At 34.5% G+C, this 17,346-nt stretch overlaps 1 protein-coding gene across 4 annotated transcripts in view; it reads left to right on the top strand.

Moving 5' to 3' along the window:
- Positions 1–14,610, top strand: part of LOC121370783 (neuron navigator 2-like) — a 212,107-nt gene extending 197,497 nt beyond the window's left edge. For all 4 annotated transcript variants that reach the window (XM_041496248.1, XM_041496246.1, XM_041496245.1 and 1 more), the window contains 8 exons: positions 479–572; positions 1,476–1,550; positions 2,018–2,189; positions 2,670–2,957; positions 3,618–3,814; positions 4,399–4,517; positions 5,561–5,770; positions 6,682–14,610. In XM_041496248.1, the coding sequence (XP_041352182.1) occupies positions 479–572; positions 1,476–1,550; positions 2,018–2,189; positions 2,670–2,957; positions 3,618–3,814; positions 4,399–4,517; positions 5,561–5,770; positions 6,682–6,816 (1,290 nt within the window). In that variant the 3' untranslated portion in view covers positions 6,817–14,610. The remainder of the gene's footprint in view (positions 1–478; positions 573–1,475; positions 1,551–2,017; positions 2,190–2,669; positions 2,958–3,617; positions 3,815–4,398; positions 4,518–5,560; positions 5,771–6,681) is intronic.
- The last annotated feature ends 2,736 nt before the right edge of the window (positions 14,611–17,346 follow it).

Here is a 17,346-nt window from a genome sequence, read left to right as displayed (position 1 = left end):
ACTTGATTTTGTTATTATTTAGTTTCTTCTTCTTCTGCTCGTTCTTCATTAGTCAAATCATCAGACCAGTCATAGTTAGTTGAAAAACAGGGTATCTGTGAATTAAAAAAAAAAAAAAATTTTAAACCAAAAAGATTTAATGAAAAAAAAACCCAGAATGTTTTGTCCTATAAATTAAAATGCTTTTATGAAGTTTCCTTAAGATTAAGAATGAATGAAGTACCCTATCTTTTTTGTATTTATTGCTTTGGCTGATTTTTTTGTTATTTAAATGTATGCATAGATAGAAATGGTTACTGTAGTTCAATATGCTATTCTGAATAGTCATGCAAAATACTGACTCAGGCCGTGTAGAGTTTTGGTGTAACTACTTTAATGACTCAGACTTTGTAGAATTTTAGTACTTGTTAGTTTATTATAAAGATTGTGTGAAAAATACACGTATTTGTGGATAACATGTGAGTTATTTTTCTTCCAGGAATATGTTCTAAGAGTAGACCCTGTGACTAACCTAGGTCTCAGTGCAGAAAGTGTGTACTCATATCACATTGGAGAAATTGTCAAAACAAAAGGTCAGTAACTTCCTGCTTGCTTCAAACACTGCACACTAAAATATTATCTTTATAGGTTATATACAATTTTAAAATTACTTATAGCAAGTTTAATAGCCCCAGACTTTTTTTTTAAACATGGCCCAATAAAATCAATTTAATCTCACACTAAAATATTATATTTATAGGTTATATATAATTTTAAAATTACTAACAATTTTAATAGCCCAAGATTTTATTTTAAACATGATCCAATGAAATCAATTTAATCTCACACTAAATATTATGTTTATAGGTTATATATAATTTTAAAATTACTTATAACAAGTTTAATAGCCCAAGATTTGTTTTTTAAACATGGCCCAATAAAATCAATTTAATCTTACCCTATAATATTATATTTATAGGTTATATATAATTTTAAAATTACTTAAAAGTTTAATAGCCCAAGATTTGTTTTTTAAATGTGACCCAATGAATTCAATTTAATAGTACACTAAAATATTATATTTATAGATTATATATAATTTTAAAATTACTTATAACAAGTTTAATAGCCCAAGATTTGTTTTTTAAATGTGACCCAATGAAATCAATTTAATGAAGAGAACAAGTGTACCTGTCAAATTTATGGTCATTTTGATACTAATCAAGATATTTTAAAATGGGTAATATAAAGAAAATGTGACACCCAATAGCCGATGTGTATTTTTGTGCTGGGGTGTTGTTAAACATTCATTCATTACTTCATTCATTCATTCATTCATTCATTCATTCATATAAAGAAAACATTTTACATTTTAATTCAGTTTGCCATTATAAATTTTCTTTACAGTTATGGTAACTGTTAATTATAACAGTATAGTTATGATTTTTGAATCAGTTAAGATTAAAATGACTAATGTGTTTTATATTAATTTTCAGAATCTGAAGTGCCAGAGTTGCTTCCTATAGGCTATCTCGTGGGCGATACAATGCAGATCAGTATTTGCCTTAAAGGTACACACTTTGTTTTTGTATCTGTAGAAAGTGATATGTATTTTTTTCAAGTTTAGATTTAAAAAAAAACATTTACAGTGGTAATCATCTGGTCTGGTCATTGTTTACTTTTCTACATCATCTGCAAACATCTGCGTAAAAACAAAATTTAAATGTAGTCAGCAAAGTATAGCAAATGGAAATAGATATCAGAAACTGAACTTAACATTTTCTCTTATAATGATAAAATGTATAAAATGATTAGACTAAGCCCACAGCTAAAAGCTGATGGGAAATGGCAGGTGTGTGGCACAGATGGCCACAAGAGACAAACACCTGTCGCAGTTGGAGAGACAAGGACTGGGATGTGGAGGTGGACAGTGAAAGACAGGACCTTTAATTCAGTGGGATTCTTGTTTGTAATAAGTATTCATGATACGTTTTGTACTGTAATTTGCTTGAAATGTTTGTCTTATTTTTGATTCCAGGAACAAAGCAAACGAGTGTGGACTCGTTAGCGTTTGAGTCGATGATTCCGAAGACAATAATTCAGCGCTACGTGTCTCTACTGCTGGAGCATCGGCGAATCATCCTGTGTGGGCCGAGTGGCACCGGCAAGACGTACCTGGCACAGAAACTGGCTGAGCACCTTGTCCTTAGGTGTGTATCATACAGTCATTAGATAAATACTAAACTAGTAATCACTTACCTCTTTGTTCTATCTCTCTTCCTCAAGGGGCAGGATGGTAGAATGCTAGCAATCACCTTATTGGACACATTCTCTGATCGGGTTTTCCTGTCCTAACCAGTGCACCATGACTGGTATACCAAAGGCCGTGGTATGTGTTGTCCTGTCTGGGGGAAAGTGCATATAAAAGATCCATAGCTACTATTGGAAAATTATTGCGAATTTCCTCTAAGAAAAATGTTTGGCATATAATGGTTGATAATTTTTTCAATCAATCAATCACTCAATCAATCACTCCTTACTTTCTCTTGAACACTTAATTTTCAACATCTCTGATTACAGACCTGGCCGAGAGTTGGTTGCGGGATCAGTGGTGACATTCAATATGTCTTCTAAAGACCTGCATCAGTACCTGGCGAACATCTCTACATTTTCATTATCTCTGATTACAGGTCTGGCCGAGAGTTGACAGCTGGTTCGGTGGCTACATTCAACGTGGACCACAAGTCTTCTAAAGACCTGCGCCAGTACCTGGCAAACATCGCAGAGCAGTGTGAGAACACGAACGTGAACGAGCTGCCGAGCGTGATCATCCTCGACAACCTGCACCATGTGGGCTCGCTCGGAGAGGTCTTCAACGGATTCCTCAGCGTCAAGTACCAGAAGTGTCCCTACATCATCGGCACCATGAACCAGGCCACCAACGCAGCCACCAACCTACAGCTGCACCATAACTTCAGGTGAGTCGATTATGGTGGTGGTGATGTTTGTATGTCTGGAAGTTATGGAAAGTGTGTTGGAAGTTTGTTAGGTAGAATGTAACATTACAGTGTTTATATATATCATAGCCTGTGTTAATTACAAATTTCAGAAGTTTTGTAAAAATTCCTACAATTAGTATTTGTTTGATACAGTAAGTCGAATGAGGAAAGAATTAGTGACGTGTGTCAAGTCTGTCTTAGAAATAGTAGATACATTTTTTAAAAACTTTTATATCTTACATCTTATATCTATTTATATCTTAATTATAATAATTAATTTAAATATGTAATCTCTTCTTTGTAATTGCAAAACAAAATTATGATATTTTGTATAGAATATACCTTTTAATTGATCATTATCTTAATAATGATAAGGGGGAATAATTTTTATTACTGAATAATTTTTAACTATATTTTTATGATAGCCCTATTTGATGTGGAATATGTTTTAATTTATTGTTATCTCAATAATGTTAAGAATATTAGTTTTTTAAACTATATTTATATATAAAAATAAAATATATTTTAACATGCAATTATCATTTTCCATAATCCTAATTTAAGACTATCTTAATTCTTTCAATGCTTAACTCCCTGTACTTCAGATTAAATATTAATGTTTGATGACCTGTACTTCAGGTGGGTGCTGTGTGCGAACCACATGGAGCCGGTGAAGGGGTTCCTTGGCCGATACCTGCGCCGCAAGCTGGTTGAGGCAGAGGTGCGTACGGGGGTGAGGAACAACGACCTGAACAAGATCATCGACTGGGTGCCCAAGATCTGGTCACACATCAACAAGTTCCTCGAGACCCACAGCTCGTCGGATGTCACCATCGGTTAGTTGGACTGTTTCATTGGTGGATACGTTGGAGGGTCACTGGGATCCTGAGACCATTGATTACCATACATAGTTGCATTGTTTGGTTTTTATACCAGTTTTGTGAAAAACCAAAGACAATGCTTGTTTTGTTCTCTCTGTTTGAATGCTTGGTTTAACCTTTACACTACTGGGTTAATTTTTGACAAAAACCATGTTGAATGGGTACAAGTTTATAATTTTTACTCGCATATATTTATTTAAATATTTTATAAATACATAAAATAAAGTTCATACTATATGTCGACTGGCGTGACATCGGGCGAGATATCTCGCTTGCAGTAGTCAGAAGGTTAAGTAATACATCAGGCTAAGCAAAATGAATGACCGTTGCTAAAAAGCTGAATGTTATCCTGCGATAAACCTGTAATTTTTTATAATGAATTTATGATGTACAACGGTCACAAATTTAGTATAAAATTGTGTAACATATTTGTAACGGTTATACATAGAAAAATTCACCAAACAAATTACAAACAATTGTTATATAAATGTAATTAAATGTCTGATAATACTCTTTATACTCTGTCTCTGTTTTCACAGGTCCCAGGCTGTTTCTATCCTGTCCCATGGATATCTCTGGCTCCCAGGTGTGGTTCAAAGATCTCTGGAACTACTCCCTGGTACCCTACATGCTGGAGGCTGTCCGAGAAGGGCTTCAGGTAACTTAATATACTCTGTATAACTAAGGAAAAAAGTTTGTTTTATTTAACAACGACGCCACTAGAGCACATTGATTTTTTATCTTATCATTGGCTATTGGACGTCAAACATATGGTCATTCTGACACTGTTTTTTAGAGAAAACCCACTGTCGCCACATAGGCTACTCTTTTATGACAGGCAGCAAGGGATCTTTTATTTGCTCTTCCCACAGGCAGGATAGCACAAACCATGGCCAGTTATGGATCACTGGTCGGTGCAAGTGGTTTACACCTACCCACTGAGCCTTGCGGAGCACTCACTCAGGGTTTGGAGTCGGTTATCTGGATTAAAAAGCCCATGCCTCGACTGGGATCCGAACCCAGTACCAACCAGCCTGTAGACCGATTGCCTAACCACAATGACACTGAGGCCAGTGTATGACTGAGGATATTTTTAATGTTAATAAATTATTTTCTATAGTCCGTCCCATCATTCTATTAAGATGTTTTTTGTAAATAATTTCAGTTTGGTTTGATGTAAGAAGAAAAGTAAAAGTATTTTGGAAATAACAAAGAAATACAATTTGTGTGTGCAATTTTGAAATCAGTCTCAGAAATAAATAACTTGTAGTAAATTACATAGTATGAAAAAAATGCAATCCCTGTGGGATGGACTATAGATAAAATGTAGACATACTTTTTAAAACCTAGCAGTACTGGAGTTGTTTTAGTTTATTTATATTTTAGGATTGAAAGAAGTACATTATCTTAGGTAATGTTTTTAAGTGTGCAAAACTGCAAATTAACAAAAATGTTAGTTATAGATATTTTGTATCTCTTAACTGAGAAGATATTTTATTATTACCAATAATGTATATCTATACAGAAACATTTTCTAAAAACAAAAGACAGATAAAATAATTAAAGTTGCATGAAAATCAATTCTGCATTATTATATTTAAGTTGCAATAATTTTATTACTGAATATTTATTTTTTTACTATATTTATATATAAAAATAAAATATATTTTAACTTATGGAAACACCAACCCACTATTGCAGGTGTATGGACGCCGGGCACCGTGGGAAGACCCCACAGACTGGGTGGTCGAGCAGTTCCCCTGGTCCGTGGGCAGTGTCAAGGATGACCGGTCTCTGCTGAGGATTCGTCCGGAGGATGTCGGGTACGATGCCCAGACAGGTCCTGTCCCAGCGGGAACCTCGAAGATCAAGTCACAGACAAGTGCCAGCGATACTGAGGCCGACCCACTGGTGGGTACATTAACAGACAGGTCATTTATTTAGTACTTCTTACAGTAGGAGGAGGAAATAATTTAAGGTGCACATTCAGAGCAAGCTGTTGTAATGTACGCCTCTCTTGGATGCCGGTTCTGACTTGTGCCAGCGCCATCGACAAAGACAGACGGAAAGTTGGGGAGTAACAAATTGGTTTATTCAGTTATTTAGGTCTCGTAGACAAAGATGAAAAATTATTATAAAATTACAATATCATGAGAATGAATAACTGGTTACTGCTTTAAGATATTGGCTTTAGCCTGGTAAGGTCAGAATGGCAAATGCTATATTTCTCTGCTATATTTCTCTCTATATTTCTTTAACTATTAAAAGTTCATAAACAGATATGGTATAATATTAAAGACATATGGTTACATACTTCACTCAGTGGTAATATTCACCTTATGATCATTGAAATCACGAAAGGGATGAAGTCCCGTGTCGAGGGCTCATCAAAGGTGCAATTAGTCATAGGATCAATTGGTCTTGGAGAATCTGCTGGTATTTTCTTACCCAGCCAATACCCCATGACTAGTTTGTCTAATTGCACATTGAAGATCCTGTTCTGCAATACTGCAGGAGTAACCTATGTGGCGCCAGTTGATTTATTCTTTGTGTAGTCCCATTTTCCAAAATAACCATGTCGGACACCAAGTAGATGTAATTCAAAATGTGCTGAGGTGTCATTAAATGTTCCTGTTCTTTAACAGACATCAAGAAATATCTTACATAAAATTATCTTTCAGTTAAAACATACTGTTGGTGAATTATATAAACATTTTACCATCACCTGTTACATAATTGTGTTACGTTTTACCATCACGGTTTGTAGAATTGTGTTGTGTGGCACATTATTTTCTCATTTTCATTCCTGGTCTGTTTTACAGGTGAACATGTTGATGCGGTTGCAGGAGGCAGCCAACTATTCAAGTCCCCAGAGCAATGACAGTGACTCTGTGAGTCTCGACAGCCACAGCAGCATTCAGGAGTTCTCCAACTCAAGTGTTGAGTCTACGCTCTGAGTTCATGACCTACACAGACTCTGTTCGTGACCTACACAGAGTGAGTTCATGACCTACACAGATTGAGTCATGACCTACACAGATTGAGTTCATGATATATACAGACTAGATCATAATCTAAACAGACTGAGGTCATGGCATACACAGAGTGAGTCATGACCTACACAGATTGAGTTCATGAGATACAGACTAGATCATTACCTTTCACAGACTGAGGTCATGAAATACACAGACTAGATCATTACCTACACAGACTGAGGTCATGAAATACACAGACTGAGTCCATGACATACACAGCTGATGCACCAAAATGACAAATCCAGGGCCATGATTTCACACAGTTTCAAAGGTTCACATTAATTGTGTTCAGATGTAATGAAGAAAACCTAGAACTGTAAGAAGTCTAGATTCGGACTGGTCCTACAGAGTAATGAACTAAGCTGAGGACTGAACCATACAGATTGATGAACCATACAGACTGATGAACCATACAGATTGATGAACCATACAGACTGATGAACCATACAGATTGATGAACCATACAGACTGATGAACCATACAGATTGATGAAGGATTCCATCTGAGAAAATAATGGTTAATCCGAGAGACAAAATATTGTTACAACTGGTTGCAACTGTCACGGTTCTTAGTTCATATTTTATAATCCTGGGACTATCTGAATGACATTATTGAGATTATAGTCATTATAGTCAACTGGAAGAGTCGCCATCACTGCCAATGCAATAAATTGTTTTATACCAAAGATTTGTCAAACACAGTTGGTGCAGTGATATATATATATACACACACATATATATCTCCTCTACATATATGGTACAGTATTTGTAGAAGTATGCAGTTTAACTGCAAAGTCAAGTATTACATACATTATAGCTTTAAGTTATGAAGTAGAAACGTATAAGAACGGCCATCTGCAATATTGGCTGATAGGCTTGTGGACAGTGTGTTATCAAGTTATGTACATGGTGCTAGCCATTTACCAGGACGGGCTTGCTGCTGAGTTTAGCAGAACATTGTGTGTGGTTTTTGACTGATGTGCTACCAGTTTTACAAAGACACTTGTGTGGTGCTAGCAGTCTTGAGTAAAAAAACAACAACAATGCTATAGAGTTAGGTACTGTACCAACATGTTATGTATGAACACTGTGTGTTTCTGAATAATGTGTTTACAGTTTTAAGACGATAACAATGTGTAGATCTAGTAGATGAACAGAAAATGTGTTTTGAGTGAAGTGTCGACACTGTAGTAGGAGCACTGTATGTTAATGGATAATGTGCCATCATTTTTACTAGAACACTGTATATGGTGCTAGTTGCTTGACTGGAACAACAGCATTTGATGTTTTTTAAGAGCCACTCTGCATAGAAGCAAGATTTTTACATTTTACTGGAGAACAGTTTAAAACTGATGCTAGCAGAGAGAGAGCGAAAAAAACAAGTTTCCAAAGTAAGGTGCTACCATCTGAATAAGAAACACCATATACTAGTGGGTAGTGTGTTTGCAGTTTGATTGGAACATTGTCTATACCTGGTGCTAGCAATTTACATGGAACAACACTGGAGTAAAAAAAAACCTTACAGTTTAGCAGGATCCCTGTGCTTTTGATACAAAATTTGACTTTGACATGAAAACCAACTCTGATCACTATCTATGCAAAGTGTCATGATCTGCTTTGAAAACAAATGGGCAAACTGTGTCTTTTGTAAGCACTTGAAAGTCACCCTCTACACCTTTCCTTTACCCAATGTATGACTGTTGGACAGTTCAAACTGAAATATATCCTGAGAGAAGTTGTGTTCTGTTCTGCCGTGTATGATAGCTATAGTAGGAGCTTGCTCATTGACATGGAATCATGATGTTCCTTCTGAAACGGTTTAGAAGAGTCTTCAGTATCGTGCTAGATTTGTAATTGTGGAGAATGCATTTAGAAGACTGAAAGAGAGACACAGTATGCATCTTTTTGTGCCTTTGAACGTCTTACTGATGAGATTCTAAGAACAATCAAAAAGCCATCTTCTTCCATCTTGCCAATAAGTGTGATTTTAAACATCGCTATAATGAAGAATTCCAACATACATAAGAAAAATGTCTGGTTTATGATTGGTGTCATTTCTCTACAATTTCAATTATACACATAGTGACCGACGGGCAGTGAAACTGTTACCAAAGGGGAATAACTGTAACAGAATGCTGCTTACAGAGTTATTCTTCCTTGAATGTTTTTGTAAGGTAGTGGTGAATTGTGATGAACTAGAGGTGTGGGTTTTTTTGTGGTGACCTAACATGACTTGGTATGTCACCTTGTTTGTATATGTGTATGTGTGAAATACAGCATCAGGCAGCAGATTTAATGACTGTAACTGTAATATTTGCTCATGTTCATTGCTGACTGCCTACTTGTATGTGAAAGCATTTAAATGTGAACATTTCCAAAGTGCCAACTGTATACATTAGCAGACAGCACTGTGTGCATGCTACTGTATGTAAAGAGTGTAATATATGTGCATAATACTGTATTTATATGTAGATACATGTAGTTTCGTCAAGACTGTAGAGTCTATTCACCCAACTAACAGTTTGAAAGGTGTTTAATATGTTGATGTTAGCTTGTTGGTCAGGCATGGTAGCAAGGTTTTTAGTTTAATTTAGTTTTTTATCTGTGTATTACATCTTTTTTTCTTCTTTTTTTAATAAATATATATTAATGTATTTTTATTCGGGTGTTTCAAAATGTGTTTGTTTATTTTTGTTGATAAATGAGAGAAAAAATATTTTTTATTTCTTTAAATTAAATTTTTTGTGTAATTTATGATTTTTTTATAACAGTTTTTTCTTTTTGTTAGTACAAGTAAATACTGTTTGTCTTTGCCTGTTAGTTAATCTCGGCTATACATTAAATCCCTAATTTCAAGCCCGGATAATATTAAAAATCTATAAAAAGAATTAAGGACTTGTCATGGCATGTAATTTTGCTTGTTTTTCCCACAACATGTTATAACCAATAAATAAAACTATAACAAAATTAAATTGTCAGATTAACATATTTGAGAGAAAAAACCTGTTGGGCATTATTCAGCAATACAAACTTGCAATATTATCCCCAAAATGGTAATATTTTTGTGTAATTTTCAACCCACATTTCAATCAAGCCCCAAGTTAAGAAATAATATTTTGATGATTAAAAAAAATCAGACTTATAGGCGAAGATACACAGTACCATACTTGTTTTTCAAGCCTATTAAAATTTAAATATTACTGTTTGGCCTTAATTGAAATTAATAACAAATTAATTTTCGCAAATATGGAAAGCACAATGGATGCCTGAAGTAAAACAAAACCATATCTGGAGATATTGTTAGTGTACATGTAACGAAGATCATACCAAAATAATACTCAATTCATCATTCATAGATCAGGGGGCCATAGACAAAAATTTACATCAGGATGAGTATATATGTTACATGGGGATTGGTTCTTTGAATATTAAAGATGCTTGTACATGTTACTTGTTTGTCATAGCACTAAAATATAATAAATATTCCCCAGTCTTGACCAAAAGTCTCCTTGCAAAGGATCCCAGGTTAAATGAGTTTGTGAACATCTTAAATATAATAAATATTCCCCAGTCTTGACCAAAATTCTCCTTGCAAGGATCCCAGATTAATTATTTTGTGAACATCCTAAATATAATAAATATTCCCCTAGTCTTGACCAAAATTCTATCTGCAAGGATCCCAGATTACGGTAATTGATTTTGGGAACATCCTAAATATGATAAATATTCCCCTAGTCTTGATCAAAATTCTGTTTGCAAGGATCCCAGATTAATTGATTTTGTGTATATCCTAAATATAATAAATATTCCCCTTGTCTTGACCAAAATTCTACTAGCAAGGATCCCAGATTAACTGAATTTGTGAAACATCCTATAATAAATTCTAAAAATATATAAAATATACATATTATCTTCTACAGTATTACTGATGTCCTTTTGTCATAATATATGTAGCTAGGAGATAACCCATGTATTCTGTATTGAACAATATTAAGCATAAATCTTCATTCCGTGTTGTGAAGTGCAATGTATTTTTTTTTTTATGTCAATGCAATATAAGGTGCTGGAATTGTTTTTGCATCCTTAACTTGACCTTTGGTTGTATTTTATTACCAAGTGATATTTTTTTGTCCCATGCCCAAGCAATAGAGCCATGTTGCAATTCTTAGAATTTGTTTTACAACTTTTTATCCTTTTTTTCTGCTTCTTTTCTTTATCATTTTCAAAATTAATGGACCAAATCTCTTTGAAACAATTTGTGAAACATATTCCCAATATTATCTAGTAAGTTTTAAAAGATGGATTCATATATATTGGCATAATGCAATTGCTTTAAATTGTCCATATGTTTATTGCTGCAAAGTACTTAATTAATAATGCTATATTATCCAAACTAACATCATTCAAAATTTGTAAGATAATGTTTACAATTCCCACAAAAATTGATTGGATAAGCATTTGGCAGCCATTTTGAATTTTGTAACTTTTCACTTAAACAGTGCAGTACAACACTGACAATATAGCAGATATATTTAAATTTAAGAATCTTTTATAAACCAATTTTGAAAATGTATTAATTCTGAATTTAAAAATGGATTTTATAGATTCATTTCTATCATTTCTGCATCTGATGCACAGAACCCATGGTATATTATTGCTTGTATTTTTTTTTCTTTTTGAGTAGTTTTGAAGTGTTTTAAAAACATTTTTAATAATTTATTTTAAAGCATAGCTTGTAATTTTGGTTGTTTCTTTTTTTTTTTAATACAAAGGGATTAATTTTATTTTGTTAGCTAACATTTTATTTTCATATGCCCTCTCAACTCTGCAGGCTTCTACCCCGGTGATGGAAGCTTCTCTTTCGTAATTCAGCTTTATTTTGCTTGGTGATGGTGATTTTGATTTTTATACTAATAAAGAAATAAAGACCTATTACTATAGAATCTAGTTAATGCATGGAAATACATTAGTACAGTGCAAGTTCTGTTTACCATGTAGTTACCAAATAAAACCTTGGTTTTATGTTTTAAAAAGTTTTGGAAAAGTGATTTAAAGCTGAAGTCTTTCGTCATTATTGCTTAGTTTTAGGGGGCATATAATTTGGGAGGGATCAGTTTTGAGTGGTGGGAATTACTTTTATAGATGGTTTATTTTGACATGTCACAGAAATCCATGTGAAACACATATTATTACTTAAAACACCACTGTGAATGACAAACATTGTTGAATATATGTAAGTAACTGAATACAAGACTATCAAAAATGTATTGTGGCAACCTTCAAGTGATAACATCTAGGGTCTCCACGAGTACTCGAGTACTTGGGCAAGGGCCGAGTCTAGCAAGACTCAACTCTGTTCACAGGACTCGAGTACCTGTGCAAGGAAGAGAACTTTAATTTAATTGTATTTTTTAATGTAATTTTATCATTATGCTTGCTGCCGATTATAGGGCTGCGAGACATGAAGGGAAACAAAAGTCAAATGTGTAATACTGTATTATCAATGGCACGATTTGGCATCCATGTACAGCGCTGGAATTAAGATGCATAATACTATTTTATTTTATTCCTTAGTCTCATTATCATGTAGTGGCAGGTACTCGGGTCTGGGTTGAGTTTGACCCTTGAGTACTCGAGTCCTATATTTTGGACTTGTGGAGGCCCTAATGACATCATTACATATGGACATAAAAGACAAATCTGAAATCCATAAACTTAGTGCTAAGTTAGCTGTGCACCCAATGTTTTAATAGTTGCTGTCGAATCTTAATGGGAGAAATATTGTTCATACTTATTTGATCATCGTACAAATGTTGGAGCTTTTTTTTTTAGTTTACCGGTATTTAATTCTGTAATCAGTGTCCTTTTTATTTCAACAATTATTGGTTACATATGTAAAGATTTACAGTTCAAAGATCATGTACAAGTTTGTTAATTTATTAGAAGTTAGAAACCATAGTCGACAGATTTCTTACCTGTTCAGTAATGTTAAAAACCTCAGCCTTGAGGCATTGTGATCATGATTCTTCATTATGTGGTCATTAAACAATATTTTTACATTATTTAGTCAAACTCACTTTCCTGTGCACTACTCTGCCAAAACCACTTATCAGTTAGCACAGTCTTGGCAGATAAAATCCACTGAAGTAATAAAGATATGTTGATCTTCCAATTCATCACAAAAGAAACTGGTGCCAACATTTTGGCACAAAAGAAAGATGCAAACTTATTTTGAAATGTGTGTATTGCTGTTACTAGTACTGGTACTACACAGAGTTTCAGTATTGCCCTACAACACCAGGCATGAAGTTGATAAGGATTGCTGCAGTTTATACATCTTCAGAGCCAGCTCGGTCACTTGCCAAATTTGGCTATTGTGAATTTCAAAAACAATTGGCGAATTTTATTTTCATTTGGCGAAATAATTTCATTAAATAATTGACATTTTGTTAGAAAATAACTGGGTTTCTGCAGTTTTTGAAGTTATATAGATACTGTGGCGAAATAATTTCATTAAATAATTGACATTTTGTTAGAAAATAACTGGGTTTCTGCAGTTTTTGAAGTTATATAGATACTGTGGCGAAATAATTTCATTAAATAATTGACATTTTGTTAGAAAATAACTGGGTTTCTGCAGTTTTTGAAGTTATATAGATACTGTGGCGAAATAATTTCATTAAATAATTGACATTTTGTTAGAAAATAACTGGGTTTGTGCGGTTTTTGAAGTTATATAGATACTGTGGCGAAATAATTTCATTAAATAATTGACATTTTGTTAGAAAATAACTGGGTTTCTGCAGTTTTTGAAGTTATATAGATACTGTGGCGAAATAATTTCATTAAATAATTGACATTTTGTTAGAAAATAACTGGGTTTGTGCGGTTTTTGAAGTTATATAGATACTGTGGCGAAATAATTTCATTAAATAATTGACATTTTGTTAGAAAATAACTGGGTTTCTGCAGTTTTTGAAGTTATATAGATACTGTGGCGAAATTTTCTGCTGACCCAGAGCTAGTCCTGCATCTCGACTATTTTAATTGCCTACATGTATTTAACATGTCATTTTCTAGAGAGATTAATTGGCACCCATTTGGCAGCAATCAATGTTGGCCTTTGCCTTATACCCGTTAATTAAAGCTGAATGTTTGCCAGTTTATGCTTTCACCATTGTTTTTAGCTTACAGCAATCCTCAGCATTATATTTATTGAACACAGTATTGTTTTGTAAAATATTGTCATATTTATTTCAACAAAATTGGGATTTTTGAGGCATTATTATGTGTGGGGTTTTTGTTCAAGAACTAGGTGGTAAAAGTAATTGTGTGATCCACATTGTTTGCCCTGGGTCAGGCCACTGGCTATCCAGAGACCGGACCCGGGACAGACATGCTCGAAGCTCTGGTGGTATATGAGCATGTAAATACATATTGGCTTGGCTTGGTCCACATTGCCATGATACAATTATTATTAACACTGGTGGATTGAAGTGTACATGTCTTGTAAATGTTTTAACCCTATTTATAGTTTCACGGTCATCGGTGTACATATCATTATTGCTTGATGTAGATGATGTGTACATAGGGGAGCTAGCCTTGTGGAATGGACATAGTTAAATATTTAGCAGGGTTTACCTATTCGTCGATGAAAATTAACCATTTAGGTTTGTATCTTGATGGTTGAATAAATTTTTCTTACATTTAACATGAATATGGTTTCTGTCTTGTTCTTTGTACACTAGTTTATTGTGATTTCGGATGAAGCTCAGTGATAATGCAAGCTCAAGTGTACTATGTTGGGTCAGGGCTAGAGACCACACACTGTAACAGATAGTCAATTTTTGATAGCCATTATGGTCGCCCAAATACTGTGTCTTAAATACACACATTTTCCAAAAAATAATGTCATAAACATTTAGTTTTGATTCTTTTTGAGTTTACTTATAACATTAAAATAACATCAGGGGTGCAGAAAGTATGTGCCTGCTCGCCAAATGTGAGTAAATATTCTCACGGATGAGTTCAAAAATGCAACTATCAGTCCAACGGGCAATCTATGTTTTTTCTAATAACTGTAATGTGGGTTTTTTTTCCATCGGATCTGCAGCTCTGCATCAGCCATGTCAGAATTCCAAACCATTCAGACAAACTGTTAAAGAATTATGATGAAATACACAAAATGTATGTACCGCATTGACAAAAATATTTGTTAAATATAGCCTATACATGTATCATATAATATTGTTAGACTAATAGTATATTGTTCTGTGGACTGGTTGACTACTAGAAATACTGGTGGGCTAGTAAAATTTACTTGGTTCTTGTCAGACGGGCTAGAGAACTATTTTCCATTTCTGCACCCCTGATTATGGTAGTTGCTTATACAATAATTACAAGAAATCTGACTCGTTGACTCTGCACCCGTGAACATAGTAGTTGCTGATACAAAAGTTACAAGAAATCTGACTGGTTGACTCTGTACCCGTGAACATGGTAGTTGCTGATATAAAAGTTACAAGAAATCTGACTGGTTGACTCTGCACCCCAGAACATGGTAGTTGCTGATACAAAAGTTACAAGAAATCTGACTGGTTGACTCTGTACCCGTGAACATGGTAGTTGCTGATATAAAAGTTACAAGAAATCTGACTGGTTGACTCTGTACCTGTGAACATGGTAGTTGCTGATATAAAAGTTATAAGAAATCTGACTGGTTGACTCTGCACCCCTGAACATGGTAGTTGTTTATATAAAAGTTACAAGAAATCTGACTGGTTGACTCTGTACCCGTGAACATGGTAGTTGCTGATATAAAAGTTACAAGAAATCTGACTGGTTGACTCTGCACCCCTGAACATGGTAGTTGCTTATATAAAAGTTACAAGAAATCTGACTGGTTGACTCTGTACCCGTGAACATGGTAGTTGCTGATACAAAAGTTACAAGAAATCTGACTGGTTGACTCTGTACCCGTGAACATGGTAGTTGCTGATACAAAAGTTACAAGAAATCTGACTGGTTGACTCTGTACCCATGAACATGGTAGTTGCTGATATAAAAGTTACAAGAAATCTGACTGGTTGACTCTGCACCCCTGAACATGATAGTTGCTGATACAAATGTTACAAGAAATCTGACTCTGTTTTGGATAGTGGAATCTGGGTTTTTTACTGTACCATGTGTACTAGTCAGCAGCATACAAATTTAATGTACCGGGTAATGAGTGAACTCCCTAGATAATACAACTAAAGGTTTGTGTGACATTTGATTTAGGAAACTATGTATTTTAGACACATTACTTAACGACTCTTTAGTCATTTGAAATTTTTAAATTTACTTTTTAACACGGTGTTTGAAAACTGTTTTTAAAAGTCACTAGCCCTCACAGAAGCTTTGGCTAGTGCCCTACGTATTATAGTATTACAATTGATCATTTCCACTAGCCTGGACCAAGGGCTAGTGGCTTTGTTGAACCCTACTTTAACACTAAAAACACTCTAGCTCTGACCCAACATACAAACAGGACAGGGATAAAGGACACTTGAACTAAGGTAATGCTCACTTGAAGTGCAATGGGATGTAGGAAAGAGTCCCTGCCTCAGTGCACTAATGAGGTTTTTATTTGGTTTAAAACAGTGGCACGGCTTGCTTAGAAAAGGGAAAATAGAAGTAGTCTTATGTGGCAGCAGCAGGTTTCTTCTCGCAATATTTGGACCATGTGTATAAAATTAACTGACACATGTTGTTTTCATAGGTGTACGGGCTCCCATTTCTGCAGGGGGGCAGGCTGGCTTTTGCCCGAATTAAATGAAAATGCCCGTTTCTGGATAACAACCTTTATTCATATAGCATTATTACCAAACAGCTATATATAGGGTTGAAAACTAATTGCTACGCATTTTTACATGGATTACAACTACATTTTACGCATGGATTACAACTAAATTTGAGGGTAGAACGATGGAAATACATGGTAAAAAAGGTCTCGGGTTAGCACATTTTGCCCGAATAGCTGTATAATTTTGCTCGAATTTCAGTTTTGCTGCTCCCCACCCCCCCCACCCCCACCCCGTCTTGTACGCTTTGTGGTCGTTTCAAATGTGTTGAGGTGTTATTAAAGGGACATACCCTAGTTTTAGCCCATGAAAATGCACACTAAGTTTAGTTAATATACAAACCTGTAACACATTTGGATAAAGTTACAATTGACTGAAACATGAGTCCGTGACTTAGAAGTGGTGAAATACCCTCTAAAAATAGATTAGAACTCGACTCCATAACTGTTACTTTTCAGACGCATGTGCGTTTTTAAAAATATGAGAAATGCATTTTGTGATATTAAAAACACCAGGATCACCAAAAACACGAATGTACGGAAATGGATAATATAAAGAATAAAATCTCAATAAAGTATGATTTTAGTTATGAAAAACGGCTCTAATAGTAA

This window comes from Gigantopelta aegis, chromosome 4 (genome assembly GCF_016097555.1).
Source record: "Gigantopelta aegis isolate Gae_Host chromosome 4, Gae_host_genome, whole genome shotgun sequence".
Lineage (NCBI taxonomy): Eukaryota > Metazoa > Mollusca > Gastropoda > Neomphalida > Peltospiridae > Gigantopelta > Gigantopelta aegis.
The sequence above is the reverse complement of the archived record's forward strand: the minus strand, read 5'-3'. Positions and strand labels throughout refer to the sequence as shown.